Here is an 18,213-nt window from a genome sequence, read left to right on the forward strand (position 1 = left end):
TGACAGCAATACACGATACTTTTTTTTTTTTAACTCTCACTCTGTGACTCTGACATACAGTTGACGTACACGGCTTCAAGAGCCTGTCTCTCTCTTCACGCTTGATGCTTGCGTCTCTTCTTTGTATTTATCTATCTTTTTCAGATCCCGCAAATAACTTAACGGTAGCTTTTCTTGCGCTAAAATACAGTAGGCTCCGGTTGACAGAGTCGTGAGTCACGAGTGTGCGACGTCTTTTCCGCTCTGTCTCGGCTTTGCGCGCCGCGCTCACTCACCGCTCAAAAGCGAGACACCAGCCTTCGCCTTTCCACGATAATCTACGTTGCTGTATTCGTGATTCGTACTCACACGAGCCCGTGTCACCTCAAAGCTCTGTCGTGTTGGCAAAGTAACCATGTTCCAGATAGAGTACAAAGTAGACAATCGTATGCGAGCAAGCGATACATCAGAAAACGTCTCAGCTGAATACAGTCACGAGTATACAGTATACAGTGCACCAAGTGCCAGCACCAAGGCCTTATCTCGGAGCAAAAGACAGACTAGACAGCAGCAGTGGGCCGATACTTTTCGGCTTTGCTAGGACTCTGGGATGCTGCTCTGCCGGTGGCCATGCTCGACGACGCGGCGCCTCCTCCGCCATCCCCACTGACACCACCAGAAGGGGTGCTGCTGCTGCTCGCATGGACGCCATTGGCAGCAGTACCGGGGATCGAGACAAGCGGTGCTCCACGTCCGTTGTAATTCAACAGCGCTTGCTGATGCTGCGTCGAAGTGACGTTGCTGCTCGAGTGGGCCAAATCGAATAATCCACCGCTGTTGCTGGCAGCTGCACTGGTCCCGAAAGCTCTTCCGAACAGTCCACCTCGACTGTTTGCTGCTGAGGCAGAATCGTTCATCGGATCTGCTGTGCCGCCACGGTGGACGCCATTCACGCCGTTGGCAGCAGTAGGAGCGAACGAGTAGCTCGCAGACATGGCCATGTTGCTATCCAGCCAACCAGGCTTCTTGACCTCTTTATCCTTGCTACGAGGCGGCGATCCGATGCCACCAGTCCAGCCAGCTTCTCGCGCGGCGTCAAAGTAGCCCATCTCGTTGAAGAAATCCCACACTTTGCCCAGTTTGTTCACGTCGATCTTGACCAGCGTACGACATTCGCGTCGTGTGAGTCTGCCGCCTCGTGCAATGAATTCGGCGATCAGCGTCGACTTGATCAGCAGGAAGGGCTGAGGTAGGATACGAAGCGCCGAACACAGTTGTGCTTCGGCGGGCGTGAGCAGGTTGAGCGATGGCGCTTTGGCCAGATTGAGCGGCTGCGGTGGTTTTCGCGGCGTCTTGGGTTCGTCGCTATTGCCGCCCTTTTTGCCCTTGTCGACTTTACCGTCCTTATCCTTGGCGTCCTTGTCCTTCTTGCTTTCTTTGCCGTTGGCTGCTGTGGTCGCGGAAGCGCTTGATGCTGCTGTTGCCTGTTGGGCTGTCGGCGTCTCTTCCATTGGCGTCGGCGTGCTTGTATCGCGCTGTCGAGCTCGGGCAGCGTCGATCCGGGGTCGAGCCGATGGCGGACCGGGCGTTGCAGCAGCTCCCGATGCTGGGAAGACTGCTAGTCCGCCAGCTGCAAGTTCGGCTGCTCTACGCGCTCGTTCTGCTTTTTCGCGTTCGTAGGCGCTCGCGTCGTCCAACGTCAAGATTCCCATCTTGCGGTAATGTTGCAATTGGGCAGCTGCTTTGCGCAGTGCCTCTTCGTAGCAAAGCCCATTGAGGAAATCCTCGTAGTCGAGCGCGGTCTGCATCTGTGCAAAGTGCTTGGTCCTCGAAAGCAGCTCTTTTTCCTCCTTGGGTCGCCGTCGCTCTGCTGCTTGATTGCGGCGATAGTCGACAAGGTTGCGTTCAAACATGAAATGCTTGCGCCGTAAACGTCGGTCGAGACGCTCGTTATACATGTCAATGACGGTCAACTTAAGGTGAAGGTCCGTTGGATCCTCGTCCCAGTCGAATGGCTTGTCTTCCGGCTCGGCATCCTTGTCCTTGTCTTTTTCCTTGGCATCTGCTGCCGAATGTTCATCGGCATCTTCATCGGCGTTGCCCTCTTTGTCGTCTTCTGCTGCATTTTGAGTCGCTTTTTTGCTGGTGGGTCCACCGCGGCCGCTAGCTTCCATCCTAGCATGGCCTTGCGTCGCCTTGCTACCCAACGCCTCCCATTCGGACGGCATATCGGCGCCGCCAAACTCGTAGACGCGGCCAAATTCGATGTCCTTGATCAGATGCTCGGCTTCCTGCTCGTACTCGTGCTCAAACTCGAGACGGCCAGGCATGAAGCCAACCAGCTCGCTGTGATTGGTGGGTGCACTGACAAGCGGCTTGGCCGACTTGGGCGGCGAGTAGGACGCTTGTGCCTCGCGCAACGTTTCGACCCGCCGCCTCTTACGGCGTTGAAATTCGTCTTGCGATATTGACGGCGCAAACGACATGGACGGCCCGACGACTGGCGGCTCTTGCGTGGTAAGCTGGCACGCAACTCGACTGCCCGTGCCTGAGTCATCGAAAAGCGGATCGAACACAGGCTTTGCGACGTGGTGGTAGCGCTGTATCGCTTGGTCGGCACGCTGCTCGCCAGGTTGGGTTCCATCACGGCCCTCGACGTACACCTTGATGTAGTGTTCCTGCACCTCGTCCTTGGTGCGGTTGCCAATGTGATCTGCGATGTCGGCCCAGTTGCCGAGTCCATAGGTCTGGCAACCATCGATGAGAAGCAGCTCCTCATCCGCTCCCCAGTCGTCGCAAAAGATGGGATAGGAATGTTGTTCTACAACTCGGTAGTCGTGCCACGCCTTGTGCTTGCCCGGTTGCGCGCCGGAGCAGAAGCACGAAGCACAAAGGTCAAAGTCGGTGCAGCCGCCTGCGCATCGTATGCGGACAGTCAGAGTAATGTCGGCACCGCACGCATCGCAATGGTAGCGCACGCCGGGTTCGGCAGCAGCTGAAGTGGAGCCATCTTCTGTTTTGGGTGCAGGCTTGTTTTTACGATGGCTGACCGTCATTGTAAAGGCAGGCGGCGACTATGGTGATCCGAACAGGTGCGAGGCCTCGTCAGGCTGTATCACATCCACAATGTCGATGTCGATGTTGATGTTGATGTTGATGTTGATGTTGATGTTGATGTTGATGTTGATGTTGATGTTGATGTTGATGTTGATGTTGATGTTGATGTCGATGCCGATGCCGATGCCGATGATGGATGAAAGAGTATCGAGGTATTGCAGTGTAACTCGCAGTTACGATGGCTGTTGTTTCGTTCGAGACACGTGGATGTTGCGACGATCGGCGAGGATGGCGAGCACCGACGTTGACAGCGACGGTAGCAGCACGACGCGACCGGGTCAAGCCACTCTCGCCCTCCGCGTTGGAGAAACGTTGTACGTTGATGTGCCTCGAACGATGATGCTGACAATGGCGGGGGGGGAGTCGAGTTCGAGTGCGGGCTGAAGGTCGGGAGGAGGCTCGTGCGTCAGGGTCCCAGGGCAGCTCGGACAAGGGAGCACGACAATAGCAGCCACGAATGGAAAGCAACGACGGCGAGCACGGAGTCGGAAAATCAGTCGCGAGCAGCAGCACGATGCGAGAAAAGGAGACCGTCGCGCGACGATGAGGCCAACGTCAGTCACACTCACCACTCACCACTCACGACTCTTTGGGCGCTAACATTGTTACAGTCACAGTCACGAGTGCTGCACAGTCACAGAGTTGTACATTCGTCATTTTGATTTTCGTGATTCGAGCCAAAATTCGTGATTCGAGACTACGTTGTGGCCGTTCTCACGTGTGTACGCTACGTGCTCACGGCTAAGCTGTTTTCTCGTGTCGAACCGTGTTTATCGCTACAAAACGAGAGTGTGTTGGATTTCGTGTTTGGAAAGATCGGGAAATTTAAGGCAAGTCGTAGTCTCGATCGGTTGTCGACTCACTCAATCGTGCGAGTGACGTACGGTAAGGATGCGGAACTCGGGACTCAACTGCAGGGTTCGAGCAGAGAAATTTGGCCGCTGATCTTTTTTCCATGCCTTCTATTTGGCAGTGGAGAGGTTTGGCGCTACTCATCTTGCACCCACCAACTTTTCGTTGCTTGTTGTGCAATCTCGATACCCGGTCGACCCGTTCTTCAATATGCCAAAAGCATCAGCCTCATCGGCAAAAATGACGGCTTCCACCTCTAATGTTTCGTCATCAAATTCTAAGCTTAAGAAGAGCAAAGCATCGTCGCCTTCCGCATCTCCGGAGGTATCAACACCAAGCACTAGCAACAGCAATGACGACCAAGATGGACATGTCAGTGAGGACATGAGCGATGCCGAGGAAGGCGAAAGTCAAGAGCATAGTGCCAGTGGAAGCGGGATCAGTGATCATGACGATGACGACGACCCTTCTGCCGACAAGGACTCACCAGCAGCAGACGAGGAACAGGACGAGAAAAAGGTAGCTACCATTGCCGATGATGGCAAGAAGGTTGAGTTCTCTGATCTTGGCGTTATTCCGCAAATCGTCGAAGCGTGCACCAACATGGGCTTCAAGCATCCCACTCCCATCCAGGTCAAGGCGATCCCTGAAGCGCTCCAAGCACGCGACGTTATCGGTCTCGCCCAAACTGGTTCCGGAAAGACCGCCGCCTTCACGATCCCCATCCTTCAAGCATTGTGGGACAATCCCAAGCCTTTCTTCGCATGCGTGCTGGCACCTACGCGTGAGCTGGCTTACCAGATATCGCAGCAGGTCGAAGCGCTCGGCTCGACGATTGGCGTACGTTCCGCCACCATCGTGGGTGGTATGGATATGATGTCGCAGTCAATCGCGCTCTCCAAGCGTCCACATGTGATCGTTGCCACTCCTGGTCGTCTGCAAGATCATTTGGAAAACACAAAGGGTTTTAGCTTGCGTGGATTGCAGTACCTCGTCATGGACGAAGCTGATCGATTGCTCGACATGGACTTCGGACCCATCATCGATAAGCTGCTTCAGTCCATCCCACGCGAGAGGAGGACCATGCTGTTCAGCGCTACCATGACCACCAAAGTCGCCAAATTGCAGCGTGCTTCGCTCAAGAATCCTGTGCGCGTCGAAGTCGACACCAAATACACCACCGTATCCACGCTCAAGCAGCACTACATGTTCATGCCGTTTGCCCACAAAGACACGTACCTGGTGCACCTTGCCAACGAACAAGCAGGACACTCGATCATCGTCTTCACACGTACCGTGCACGATTCACAGCGACTCTCGATCCTGTTGCGTCTACTCGGGTTTCCTGCTATCCCGCTTCATGGTCAGCTAAGCCAGCAGGCGCGTCTCGGTGCGCTCAACAAGTTCAAGACTGGCGGTCGATCGATTCTCGTCGCAACCGACGTGGCTTCTCGAGGTCTCGATATTCCTGCGGTCGACTTGGTCGTCAACTACGACATCCCCACCAACTCGAAAGACTACATCCATCGTGTCGGTCGTACAGCGCGTGCCGGTCGATCAGGTCGTTCAGTCACCTTGGTGACTCAGTACGACGTTGAGCTGCTTCAACGCATCGAGGCTGTCATCGGACTCAAGATGACAGAGTTCCCCGGAGGAAACGACAAAGAAGCCGTGATGCTACTGAGCGAACGTGTCGCCGAAGCACATCGTGCAGCGGTGAGAGAGTTGAAGGACAAGGGCGTAGGAAGTGCAGGTGGCTCGGGCAAGCGAAAGAGAAAGATGGATGGCAAGTACGGTGACGACATGGACCGAGACGACGATCAGGTTCAAGCTGGGTTGCCCGTCTCTGGAAATGGACGACATCAGAACCAGAACAGGAAGAAGGGTCGTCGCTGAGCTCGTCCGGTTTGCACTATCATTTGTACTCGTATTCACCGCATTACTATGTTCTTACTTTCAGGCCAGCATATTTTTGATACATGCTTGTGAGACAGGCTGTGCTACCTATCTCCATACGCTGTACTAAATGAGGAAGAGCTCTGGCTCTGGCTCTGGCTCTGGCTCTGGCTCTGGTTCTTGTTCTTGTTGGTCCTCGGAACTCGGGCATAGTTCCATCCTCCACAAAAAAGCACAGAGGACCCTGAAGAAACTTTGCTTCTCATGACTGAAAAACCATGAAGCTTTCGCGTTTCACGACTCACGTTTGGCTTTCTTGTTTCTTCCCGTACTTCCATCATTCGTGATTCTGTCCGATCCTAGACCTCATCTCTGCGTCTCTTTCAATTCGATACCGTAGGCTCACACACCGCCGATTAACAGTCCGATCGCACACTGAGGCTGGACGCGTTTTACTGCCTCTGCGACTACCATGCCGGCAGCCTCGACAACACTCTGCGTGCAATGTCAAACCGAAGCGTCCAAATACACGTGCCCAGCTTGCAAGGCTCGTACGTGCTCTTTGGCCTGCACACGCGCGCACAAGTCGGGTGACCGCTCCTCCTCGGCTGCGGCGTGCTCTTCGAGCCGCTACGGCTCCACGACATGCGTAGCTGCCTCTGGGTCCACATCTACACCGCACGCCACCACTACTTGTAGTGGTGGGACGGATTTCATCCCCATGACACAATACACAGAATCACACATGCTGCAAGACTATCTCTTTCTCTCGTCCATTTCTCGCACCACGTCCGAGACCGGTCGTCAGATCGTTTCGATGAACCTGCTTCCCGCACCTACCACGGACGGCGCAAAACACCAAGTTTGCGCATCGGCAACTGGTGCGCCGCGTCTGACGAATCAACAACGTCAACGTGATCAACTGATCAAACAGCTCCACTACCGCAAATTCAAAGTAATGGTGCTACCCGAAGGCATGGCTCGTCGTAAATCCAACATGTCGCAGTTCCAACCCAAAGACAAGAAGTTCGGTCTCACGGTCCAACTGAAACTCCCACACCATTCGAGCCGATCCAAGCCCGACGAACCCGAACCCGAACCCGAACCCGAACGCGACAGCTGGCTACTTCACAAACAAGACTGTCTCGAAACGGTGGAAGCCGTCGTACTGACCGAGCTGCAAACGCGCTCTTTCGCCAACAAGAAAGACATTTCTCGGCTTCGAGCCACGCTGCACCTGTCGTCGAAAGATGTTCGGTCATGGATACTCTCGGCGGCCATGATCAGCACTTGCGGACTTGCGATGCCGAGTATTGCGACAAACGTCGACAAGACGCTAGCAAAGCATGGCGAAGATCATCTGCTCTTATTACACGCCTTTCCACAAGAATGGACGCTGCTTGTACCTGCGTATTCGGCGAGGCTGGCGAATGAGAGCACTTCACGCTACCTGGATTGGTGGGCAAGAAAGAGAAAGTGGGAGGAGTCGAATCCCGAGCTTGCGGCACAGCAAAGCGACGAGCAGCGTAAAGAAGCGAGCGCGGGACGTGAAGGACGACGCGGCATCTCGAGGATTCAGCGAGAGCGAGGCGAGCAAACGGAACATGCTGGCAGTCGCAACGGCACACGGATCCATGCGGATGCTCGGCCAGAACAAGTCGCACAGCGAGGTATGCAGAAGCCATCAGCGGACAACACGACGACGACTACGACCGCTTCGACAATGGTTTCCAGTGCATATCCATCACCGGCACCCACAGTGGCATCGCAAGGCCTCATTTCCAGCAACCTGCTATCCATGCTGAGCCAGCGTCTGGGTCGACAACCGCAACCGCAACCGTCGACGACCTTATCGGCTTCTCCTCCCCCGCCATCAACAACCGCCTCGACCCAACGTGCACCGCCTACGGCAGCCACTCAATCTCGTTCGTCACCTGCACAGCCTGCACAACCTGCACAACCCGAAAGTGCGCGCTCCATCCTGGTGCACATCACGTCGCCGCGGCACACGACGCTTTCGTGGTTGCTGCAAACGCTTCCGGAAGGATACAGTGTGGTAGAGTATCCCGAGTTGCGCATCGTAGCGGCTGAGCGGCTTGAGCGGATGCAGAACGGAGGCGTTCAGGTGGTGCCTCTGATGGGTGAGGGGCTGCAAGCCAACGGGGCTCCAAAGGACGACGAGCCAAGGCCGGAGCACACCGGGTCGACGGTTACGCACATGACGAATGCATGCGCTCGTGGGCTGGGCGGTTTGTTGGCCGGCTACGATTCCGAGTCGGATTGCGAACAGCAGCCAGAGCAGGACCAGATACGACCAGATCCAATACACACAGTAGAGCTCGCGCAACACGCAGATCGCGTCGATCACCAAGTCGCACAGCCATCAACGCTCGCATCGCTGGCTCGACAGCACGGATTCACCTAGCCTAGCTCCGCGTACCAGCCGCACATCGATCACACCTCGCTCTCACGCGCCAGTCTCGGAAATCGACACGTCCAATACAGACGGCGCACATGACATGAACCGGATTTCTTGCCTCGATCGCTATCGTCGATATACACGCTTGACCACACATGCGAACAGCAACACCAAATGAGCCACGCCACACACCACATTGATCCGCCGGCGTATGTGGTGCGGCCTTGTGCCGGCCGTCGCGAGGTCCACAAGCGCGAGAGCCAAAATGAGCAGCGCGAGCGCGTCCATCTTGAACGCGTGCGAACCAGCAGGCGCCGAGCTAGACGCAAACAGGACCGCGGCCGAATGTGGCGAGACGATCTTGAAGAATGCAATGACGACGTTGAGCGTTTCGGCTGGTAGCCGGTGAGATCGAAGCGTGAGAGTGCCGAGTGGAGGAATGGTGCGCGCAGCGGTAGCGAACTCACGCTCGTCGGACGACGACAGTGCGTGCGGTAGGGGCGGTAGTGCCGAAGCTCGGTATAGCGCCAGCGAGCCGCTTTTCTCATCACGATTCCGACGATGAATCTTGTTGCTCGCCTCGTCTCTGCTCGCTTTTTGCGCCGCTCCCGCCAACACGTGCAAAACATCCTTACAACTAGGCCGCTTGACCGCATCCACCTGCAACATTTGCTCGAGCAACCCCAGCAATACCTCATCCCCCTTGTTCCCCTTTTCACTCTCCACCACGCCTTCTTTGCGCCTGAACCCCTGATACCTCGCTATTTCCACCCTCAGCGCTCCCAGGTCATCCATATTGCCCCATGGAAGTCGGAAAAACACCAGCAGGTGCAGGATCATGCCCACGCTCCAGATATCGCTCTTGCTCCCCAGTTCGTCCAACTTGCCTGTCGATGGGTTGACCATCACTGCTTCGGGCGACATGTACTCCATCGTGCCGGTGTGACCGGATCGTACGCGCGTCCAGTTGTCGTGCAGAAGCAGAGACGAGCCAAAGTCCGAGAGCATGGCGCGCGGGATGAGCGCATCGTCGTCCCAGTGGAGCAGGATGTTGCCTGGCTTGATATCGAGGTGCAGTATGCCGCGCGAGTGCAGAAACGAGAGGCCGGAGACTATGTCTTTGAGCAGAGAGTAGATCTCGTCCGTGCGCAGCAGGTGGATTGCTGTGCCGCTGCTGAGTGGTGCCGAACGCGGTGCGCGGCCCAAAGTTGGAGCGCGCGGTTGAGCGGTGGTGCTACAAGAGGTGCGATTCGCCCGTCGTTGTCGTAGGGCAGCTTTCAGTCTTTCGATCTTCGCTCGTTCCGCTGGACTAACAGCGCCCTGCTCGTGCTTGCTCTTCTCCTGCTCACCCCTTGCACCCGCGTTCAGCTTATCGTCTTCCGACGTCCCAGTATCCGCCTCGCCCTCAACCTCCTCTCCCGCCCTCCTACTAATCCAATCCGCCAAACTACCTCCATTCGCCGCCATCATCAGCACAAACAATGTTGGCACCTCGGGCCCCCACCTGGTCAGCTGGCAGCTCTCTATCCAAGCATGCTGATATCCGATCAAGTTTTCGTGATGCAGACTCTCCATCAGATGCACCTCGTTGAGACTCTGCAGTAGACTCTGTGCGTGATCGCCGACAGGGATTTTTTTGATGGCATACTTGCCGAGTTTGTTGCCGTTGAGCACGTGTTGACATAGGAAGACTTGGCCGCGCGCACCACGACCGAGCGGTTTGAGTTCGATAAAGAAGCGAGAGTAGTAGCCTTGTGCGGAGCAAGAGTTGGAGATCGGTTCGGGTGGCGTTGATGCGCCAGAGGGGAGCGGGGTCGAGGTGCCGGATGCGGACGAGAACCGATTCCGTGGAGTCGCGGGACGCTCAGGGAAAGAGTTGGTGTCCGGGGTCGTTGAGGCTTGCGCGAGCAGTCGAAAGTAGTTGGGTGCTATGAAGCAGGGCGGTTCATGCTCGGCTGAACTTGATGGGAAGCGCTGGTCAAACCGCGCCTCCAGTGTCTCTGGATCACCTATCGGCCAAGATCGGGCACACGTTGGGCAGACCGCTTCACCCCTCGTACTTTGCAGTGGCTCTGCTCGACGAAGTCGCTGCAAGGAGCTTTGTGGTGCTTGGCGCGGCACCAGAGGCGCTTGGTCGTGCGATGTCGAATTCGATCCTGCATCATCTTGAAGCGGGTGCGACCGTTTTTGAAGCGAAAGCTCGTTTGAGGCCGCATCGTAATATGCTGCATGGTCTCTGGTACGTAATACCATCTGCAGATCGCTGGCACGGGGTGCAGGGACAAGGTCGAGACTGGATGTGGATGCGGTACTGGATGAGAAAGATGGATCAACGATACCATTGGTCGTCCATGTTGTGTCCGACAGTCGCAGCGGCGAAGGTCGATGAGTAGACGTCATGATACCGAAAAATATGTGAAAGGCGGAAGAATACCTCGTCAGGCCTTGCAGCCAAAAATGGTGATCCAGCAGATGGATTTCGTGAGCAGCCGTGCTTACGATCTTGTCTTCCTATGAACGTCGTGGTGTGGCCAAATGACACGCAGAGCGGGCTTCACATGTCACGGCTACAGCATCCAGTGTACACAGCGTCATCCGCTATGTACGAATACTATGCTGATAGATAGCAAGCTAGAAAAATGCTGTCGTGTGGGTCGCTGAGCAAACAAGATGGTGGCGCACCACCAACCAACGACAACTGAGCGGGATTCACGATTTAAGCTCAGATGTATATTTCTCACGTGTCAGGGTGCAACTCGAGGAAAATCGCCGCGTGCCGCCACGCACAGACGACACAACTCGTGACTCAACACGCAACAGTGCCAACTCAGCCAAAGTTGATATATACATGAAAGTCGTCGAGTTTCGATCACAGACGCTCAATGAAGCGTCCGATTCGGCGAGCAGTGGTCGGTGAGACAAGACGTGGAACATGATCGATACCTACTTCAGTGAGAACGCCGACATCAAGAAAAACACGCAACACGCAGGACGGACGAATACTGTAAGGACCTGGTTTATGAACAAGGGGTACGTGATAGAGAGATGCGGAAAATTGAGAAAGTGCTCCGTTCAGAACAAGCCTGTTCCATCCAAGACCGCCGCTGCGAGTCGATCAAGCTTGCCGGCCGATCTACTTGAGGTTGATGGTCACACTAGCGAGAGTACCAGGCAGGTCACTTGAGCCTTGTGCGTACAAGAAGTAAACACTTCCCAGCGCGATCAGCCCGAGCAACAGCACGCTCGAAGCGAGCAGCACAAACTCGGTGCTGACATCCTTCTTCTCACACGCTGCACCTGCCCAATAGGTCTTTTTGCCCTTGCGCTGCTCGGTAGGCTTGCACTGGCAGCGGTAGCAAGGCTTTCCGCCCTTGTTCGTCTTGACAGCCTTGCCGTGGCCCGAGCAGTTGTTGGTGGCCGTTTCGAGCGAAGACTGCGACGTGAAGCAGGTGCCTGCGAGGTTCTTGGGCAGAGGCGATGGACGCGAGGAGGGCTTCTCGGAGACGAAAGCGTCTTGGCGGACGGCGGCGTCATATGAGAGCTCAGAGGGGCGTTCGAGGAAGGGATGCAGTACATCCGACGACCGCTTGACGAGTAGGCGGGAAGCATCACTGTCGACGGTATCGGTGACGACAAACGCAATCGAGGCTGCACGGCCTTGCTCCTCAGATCGAGTCTGGAAGAGCGAGGTAACTTGCTCGACAGCAGCGCGGACCAGCTCCTTGGCCTTCAGATACTCGGCACTGTCGGTACCGTAGGTAATCTCCACATTCCGGAGACCAGAGAAGCGCAAAGGCTGCAATGTCAGGTCCTGCGTTGCCGACTCGGGCTTGCTCGTCTTCAACTTGGCAAGCAATGCTTCGGCCGATCGCAGCTCGTCCTCGAGCTTGTCGAATGTTGACGACTTGAATGAAGCTACCTGTTGAGACCATGTCGCTGTGACCTTATCAGACTTTGAGGTCAACCACTCAAGGCTGGCGCTGAAGCCGTCCAGGAAGCTTCCGGTGAGGTGCGAGAGCGTCGACTCGGACGCCTTGAGCGCTCGCGAAGCACTGGACATGTAGCTGTCAAACAGAGCATCGAAAGAACTGGAGCTGGGCGCACTGTCGATGCTGTGCGTGGCATGGACTCCGTTCGGGATCACATCTTGCAACAAGTAACAAAGATAACAATACATCAACAGCAAACAGAAAAGGGCGTTAGCTATTGTCCATCTGGAGAAGCGTTAATCTGGCATGTGCTTACTCACCCTCATACGCAGATCCATGCATGAGTACCAGCAAACGATTCTGCTCATCCTGATGACCGTCAAACAGGCGCTCGACCATAGTGCGCTGATCGATCTGCACGTCACCGTGCTTGTTGCTGCGCAGCACATGTGCCCATGTCGCCGAGTCGTCCAATTCTGAAGCATCGCCAATATCAATGTGGTGCGAAAGAATGCGGTGCGCCTCATCTGCATTGACGCTGATGGGAGCAGCGGCGAGGTTGTGGGCAGGAGAGAGGTAGAGACTGGTTTTCGCAGAAGCGCCTGTGACTGCGACTGTAGCCGCTGTCAAGGCCAAAGACGCCAGTGACGCACCGGCGATACGGACCATCTTGTGCTGATCCCTGCCCGGCGTTGATGAACAATGTGTGAGGCGAATCTGATGGTGTGGATCGAGACGATGGGAGTGAAGGATGAATATGTATTATTGACTGAAAATGCGCTTGCACAGTCATGAGTCGTGAGTGCCTCAGCTTACAAGACACAACTAACTTCACGCACGATTCGTGATTCGTTATTCGTGATTCGTGATTGTGATTCATGATTTTCGTGATTGTTGATTCTGTGATTGTCGTCTTTAGTTCTGGCGTAGCCTCTGCCCCTAAGCAGTGCGGACCAAATCACGAATTCACTGATAAATCTCTGATCTCTGCCATCCTTACGTCTGTGCGACCAATTCACGATTCACGATGGGATTTTTTTCTGGTGCGTGGTGCGGTGCACGGTCACCGCGAGCCGATGGATGAAATTTGTTAGGTCGACAACCGTTATCACTTGTCTTCTTGTCTCGTGTCTGGAGACATCCGTGATCTTTTCAGCGACTACAACCTCCCGAGTCCTAAGAGAGCCTTTGCTCGTCGCAGCCGGCGCCTCAGATCTCACGAAGCGTACGGTCCCATGCTGCAGAGCGTTGGCCTCTGAACGAGCTCACCACAGTCATGACAATGTGAGAGACAGACAAAAGAATGGTATTCTACGCTTCCATGATAGAAGACGCATCAAGACAGGACAGAGACACAGAGAGACATTCACGATTAAAGAGAGTGAAAGAGAGTGGAAGGATATTCAAGGCTATATGAAGGCTAACTAGGCAGCTACGACGTGTATGGCGGGCTGATGGGCGCAGTGCCGTTTGTGATACCTTTGGCCGGAATGGCCGACCAGGAGGTATCTCGGCCGAGTCGCGACGCATCCTCGTCGACACCTACCTTGAGCGAGTCGAGGATGGCCACCGCACTGGTACCGTTGCTGCCATTGGCGCTCGTGACCACGGGTCCACGACGCGACTCCCTCCGGCTGGCACGGCGATCGGTGCTCAGAGATCCGTCTTGAGTGGTGCCGTTGGCCTGCTTTGACGAGAGGGACGCAGCAGTTCCCAGAGCCTCTCGCAGGTCATTGACACCTGTCGAAGGCGCCTGCATGCTGATACGGCTGTTCTTGTTGACCGAGGCCGACGATGCGTTGCTGCCGTTGACAAACGCATTTCCGCCCGCACTGAGCCCGTTGATGGGCGTGTACGACGGACGGCGAGAGGCCTGCTGCGAACCAGTCCCAAGCGACGAGTGCGCATATGGGCTGGAGCCAGCAAAGGCTTCGTCCACAGCAATGCCGACGTTCCAATCGCGCTCCAACCAGCGCTTGAGCGTTGCGGCATCGAGCTGCGTAGCCGACTGCAGCTTCGAGCTGGAAGCAAGACTGTTGATAACTAAAGCGCCGTTCAACGACGGCGAGCTGCTGCTGCTCGACTCTCCGAGTTGGTTGATGCTGCCCACCGCCGAAAAGGGCACAACCTCGGAAGGCAAGGTCAGACCACCCACCGGCGACGGTCCAGGCTCGATGCCGAGCGAGGGAATCTGAGACAAGACACCCTGGGCGGCGCGAGATACGGAATCGGTATCGAACGTCTCGCCAAGCTTGGCCAGCACACGAGCTGCCACCATGCGCGATGAAAGACGGCGCTGGTTCTCGAGTCCAGTATTGACCGTAGCGCCGTGTACCGTCAGGCGGCTGCCTGCATCCTTGTCGAGTGCAACCAGCATAGGTGTCAGAGCCAGCGCGGCACTGCAGGGTAGCGCAGTGACCGCATGCTCGAGCGCTTGAGCCACAGCGACATAGTCGACGGGAAGTGCTGCAGTCGATTCGGCTGCTGGTGTGCCCGAGCCGCCGCTGCTGAGCGAGCCAGGCCGACCAGGATCCGCATTGATGCGGTCGATTTGGGGCAGAAGCTCCAGCGGCGACTCTCGCAGGTTGCCGAGCACCTGAGCAGGCGGCGAAAGGCTCTTGCTGAGGCACATGACGTGGGCAGCAGCACCAATTGCATGCACAACGCCGATCGCATCGCTCACCTTTTCGCCGATGGGAGCGGCAGCGAACACGGCACTCTCGCGCTCGAGCTGCTCGCGGTCGAATTCGTCTCGGAAAAGAGTGATGAGCGTCTGGGCGTACGCGAGACGCACGGCGTGGTTGGGCGAAGCGAGGAGGCTGGCAGTAGGAAGGATCGAAGCGGGAGCGACACGGTTGCGTGTGCCGGCGTGGGCCAAACCGATCTTGCTGTCGGTCGAGGCGGCTGCTGCCTTGCCCTTTTCTGCCCCGTTAGACTTGACATCGACAGCCTCGTGGATCTCTCCGCTGGACTGATGTGTGGCTTTGAGCACGCCCTGGAGACAGAAGAGAAGAACACGAATGCTCTCGTCGCGTTGTTCGGGACCGGCGTTGGCAAGACGCTGTCGATGAAGGTGACTGCTGAGGTCCTGCTGCTGACCACGGTGGACCGCACCGAGGTTGTTGCTCGCCTTGACGGAAGCAGCATCCGAGATGGATTCAGGCATCTGGAGCGCGGCGATACGGCCAGAAATCTCTTCGACAATGTCGTTGATCTGGTCGGCATAGTAGACGTGCGTTCCAAGGCCGCTGATGCAGTCGACGAGCGGAGGCAGGAGGCTATCGCGCGTGTCCTTGTACACTCTGCGGACGGCGAGAGCACAGAGATTGCTGAGAGTGTCCGAGGTGCTGAGACCGATCAAGCTGAGCTGGCCGGTGAGGATGGTGCGCGACATTTGGATGAGCGAGAGGTGTTTGTTGGTGGCCTTGCCCTCGCCATTCTCGGCGAGGTGGTCTACAAGCGTATCGAGCACTACGAATCGGTACTGGAGCGAGGTCCAGCTGCAGAGGGACTCTGCAAGCCAGCAGCACCATTCAGGGTCATCCCAGTGAGAGACAAGCTGACGACCGTCCTTGGGGACTGGGATGGACAAAGCGGACTTGTTGTCGAGCCAAGCAATGACATTCTGCACGATGCTCTGCACCTGGGCTGCATCTGCATGACGAAGGAGGCCACGAAGAGTGCCGATGGCGGCCGAGATGACGTCCTCGGAGGAGGGACCCTTTTCTCCGGCGACGTGGGCTGAGATGGAACGTGTGCGACGGATGGCAAGCGGCTTTTTGGCAATGTTGAACTCGGCGTATGTAGGCTCTCCTTCGGTGGCCTTGTTGGACTCGCTGCGAAGCCAATCAAGAGTGACGCGGTTGGCCTTTGCGTTCTCGACAAGAGCGGGAGTGAGGAGTGAAAGAAGCTGCTTAAAGTTGGACGAGTAGATGGCGTCCGAGGCGACGGCTCCAGCAAGCGCACCCAGGCCGATGAGTCGAGTACGGTTGCGCTGCTCTGCGTCTTCGCCAAGCGTAGCATCTGCGCCGAGGGGACGTTCCACAGCAAGCAAAGCAAAGGAGCGCAAAAGGCGTTGGAAACCTTCGTCGACCACAGAGGAGGCAGGGTCGAGGAAGGAAGCGAGGGCGTAAAAGGCGCTGGCAGCTCGAGCGCTGATCTCGAGATCGCGTGGACGCGCGGATGTAGGCTGTGCAGCGTCGAGAGCGGCGGCGATGATGGACTGCGAGGGCTTGATAAAGTAGTTGAGCGAGTTCTTGCACTCGGTGAGCAGGTTCTTGGTGATGGCGAGCGTGATCATGAGGGCCGCCTTGCCCTTGTCAGCGGCAGGGCCGGAAGCTTTGGCAGCGCGAGCATCCGCCTGCGCCTTGGACTCGAGGAGATTGCCCACCTTTGTGAGTTTGGCGGGTTTGTTCTGGGCATAGTAGGTAAGACGGCCGAGCTCGTTGGAATTGGGACGGTACTCGGGAGCGGAAGTGATGAGAGCCTTGGGAGGCGGATAACAGTCGTCGACGAGTTTTTTGTGATTCGACTTTGGGATGCACATGGTGGGCAATCGGCACTTGTACAGTGAGTGCAATTGAAGTGATGCAACCGTGAGAAGTCGAGCTGGCGATGCTTACAGGTAGCGGAGCCAAAGGGAGCTGCGTTGTCCGATCCGATGTGAGCAGGCGGGTGCGATGAAGGAAGAATAGTGTCCAGGCCAGCGAAGAGGATCGAAGCAAAGAAAAGGCGGTAGCTGGCTTCCACACGCTCCAAGGGCGATAGCGAATGAGGATCAGGATAAGGACGAAGAGAAGGAGGGGGGGAGGAGAAAGGAGGACCCGAGGACAAAAGCGAAAGGGCCGTGGTGCATCATCATTCGTGATTCACGATTCAGCTTCGTGCTCGTTGAGAATGTTGGCTGCCAAGTGAGTTGAAATTCGTCATTGCAGAGACATTACACTTGACTGTGTACAGTACAGTACAGTACCGCACTGTTCTCTGTAGAGATGCACAGTCGTGAGTGCTCGCTCGTTGCTGAAAGCGGCTGCTGCCAAACGAAATCATGAATAAGTTTATTCACGATTCAAGCCAATTAAAAAAAAAATAAAAATCCGAATTTGCGGCTCAACTCACTCACACTCACCACTCACCACTCACCACTCACACTGTGACTTTGCGTGTCGAAATGCGGAGTAAACTCGTGACCAGTACGACAAACAAAAGCGGTCAGTGCGCCACACACAGACCGCTTTTGCTCGAACAGAGGTAAATTTGTTATTATTGCGAACACAGAAAGGAAACCAATCGTGAATCACGAATGTACGACATAAGTTAGTATTCACAATTCATGATTGTTCGAGTGGGTGTGCACAGTACTGTACTGTACACTGAACTAGCCTATACTGTAAGTTATTGTGTATTGTACAGTCACGAGTAGAATACTGTGCAAATCAGGAACATCGACTTTTTTCTGTTTCTGTTTCTGTTTCTTTTTTTCCCGTTTGGGAGACGTTTGCGCACCTTGATGCACAGCTGTGGTCAAACAGGTGGAACACGACGGGCCGTGTGGGAAAGAGATGGGTTCAGGGGTGCTTCACAGCATCATTCGGGTGATATAACACCTTGAGTATGATTGATCGTGGTGGGAGCTTCAGGCGTTGTTCAGGAGGACAGGTTTGTGCATGCGAATCATGCGGGGCAAACTCGAAACTCGTGACTGGAGCTGCTGTGGATAGATGGCTCTGGTAGCCGCCTTGACTCTCCGCTCTTTCTTGGTTCCAATCGTGTTTCTGTACGGGGTTCGGCAAAGGCACAAAAAGTCTTTTGAGGCTCACCGGCTGAGAATTTTCATTGTGAATCACGAATGCAGAGAACGACAAGCACCAAGGTTAGCTTGTGTGGCGCTGCGCATAGACCGGAGCCGCCAGCACAGATTGCGTTTCCTTGTTTGTTACCCGCAGTGCACGAAGCGAGCCGAAGCTGGCCTGAATCGTGAATGCAACTCACGAATCCTTACTGTGTACTGTACGGGAAGAA

General features: G+C 55.8%; 6 protein-coding genes across 6 annotated transcripts; 2 read left to right on the top strand and 4 right to left on the bottom strand.

The window, feature by feature from the left end:
* Window positions 1-539: 539 nt before the first annotated feature.
* Window positions 540-3,035, bottom strand: UMAG_05213 (chromatin-binding transcription regulator ADA2; the record flags this gene model as incomplete). The annotated part of the gene is made up of 1 exon (XM_011389950.1): window positions 540-3,035. One exon carries the CDS (start codon window positions 3,033-3,035, stop codon window positions 540-542), a length of 2,496 nt encoding a protein of 831 aa, XP_011388252.1.
* Window positions 3,036-4,158: 1,123 nt separating this feature from the next.
* UMAG_05214 (putative DEAD box protein (RNA helicase)) lies at window positions 4,159-5,844 on the top strand (the record flags this gene model as incomplete). Its single annotated transcript, XM_011389951.1, has 1 exon — window positions 4,159-5,844. The coding sequence occupies one exon, from the start codon at window positions 4,159-4,161 to the stop codon at window positions 5,842-5,844; it is 1,686 nt and encodes a 561-aa protein (XP_011388253.1).
* A 472-nt stretch (window positions 5,845-6,316) lies between these two features.
* On the top strand, window positions 6,317-8,269 carry UMAG_05215 (uncharacterized protein; the record flags this gene model as incomplete). The annotated part of the gene is made up of 1 exon (XM_011389952.1): window positions 6,317-8,269. The coding sequence occupies one exon, from the start codon at window positions 6,317-6,319 to the stop codon at window positions 8,267-8,269; it is 1,953 nt and encodes a 650-aa protein (XP_011388254.1).
* A 120-nt stretch (window positions 8,270-8,389) lies between these two features.
* On the bottom strand, window positions 8,390-10,663 carry UMAG_05216 (protein kinase IKS1; the record flags this gene model as incomplete). Its single annotated transcript, XM_011389953.1, has 1 exon — window positions 8,390-10,663. One exon carries the CDS (start codon window positions 10,661-10,663, stop codon window positions 8,390-8,392), a length of 2,274 nt encoding a protein of 757 aa, XP_011388255.1.
* A 733-nt stretch (window positions 10,664-11,396) lies between these two features.
* Window positions 11,397-12,861, bottom strand: UMAG_05217 (uncharacterized protein; the record flags this gene model as incomplete). The annotated part of the gene is made up of 2 exons (XM_011389954.1): window positions 11,397-12,409; window positions 12,513-12,861. 2 exons carry the CDS (start codon window positions 12,859-12,861, stop codon window positions 11,397-11,399), a joined length of 1,362 nt encoding a protein of 453 aa, XP_011388256.1.
* A 763-nt stretch (window positions 12,862-13,624) lies between these two features.
* Window positions 13,625-16,738, bottom strand: UMAG_05218 (uncharacterized protein; the record flags this gene model as incomplete). Its single annotated transcript, XM_011389955.1, has 1 exon — window positions 13,625-16,738. The coding sequence occupies one exon, from the start codon at window positions 16,736-16,738 to the stop codon at window positions 13,625-13,627; it is 3,114 nt and encodes a 1,037-aa protein (XP_011388257.1).
* Window positions 16,739-18,213: the final 1,475 nt, after the last annotated feature.

The sequence above is a fragment of the Mycosarcoma maydis genome, chromosome 4 (genome assembly GCF_000328475.2).
Source record: "Mycosarcoma maydis chromosome 4, whole genome shotgun sequence".
NCBI lineage: Eukaryota > Fungi > Basidiomycota > Ustilaginomycetes > Ustilaginales > Mycosarcoma > Mycosarcoma maydis.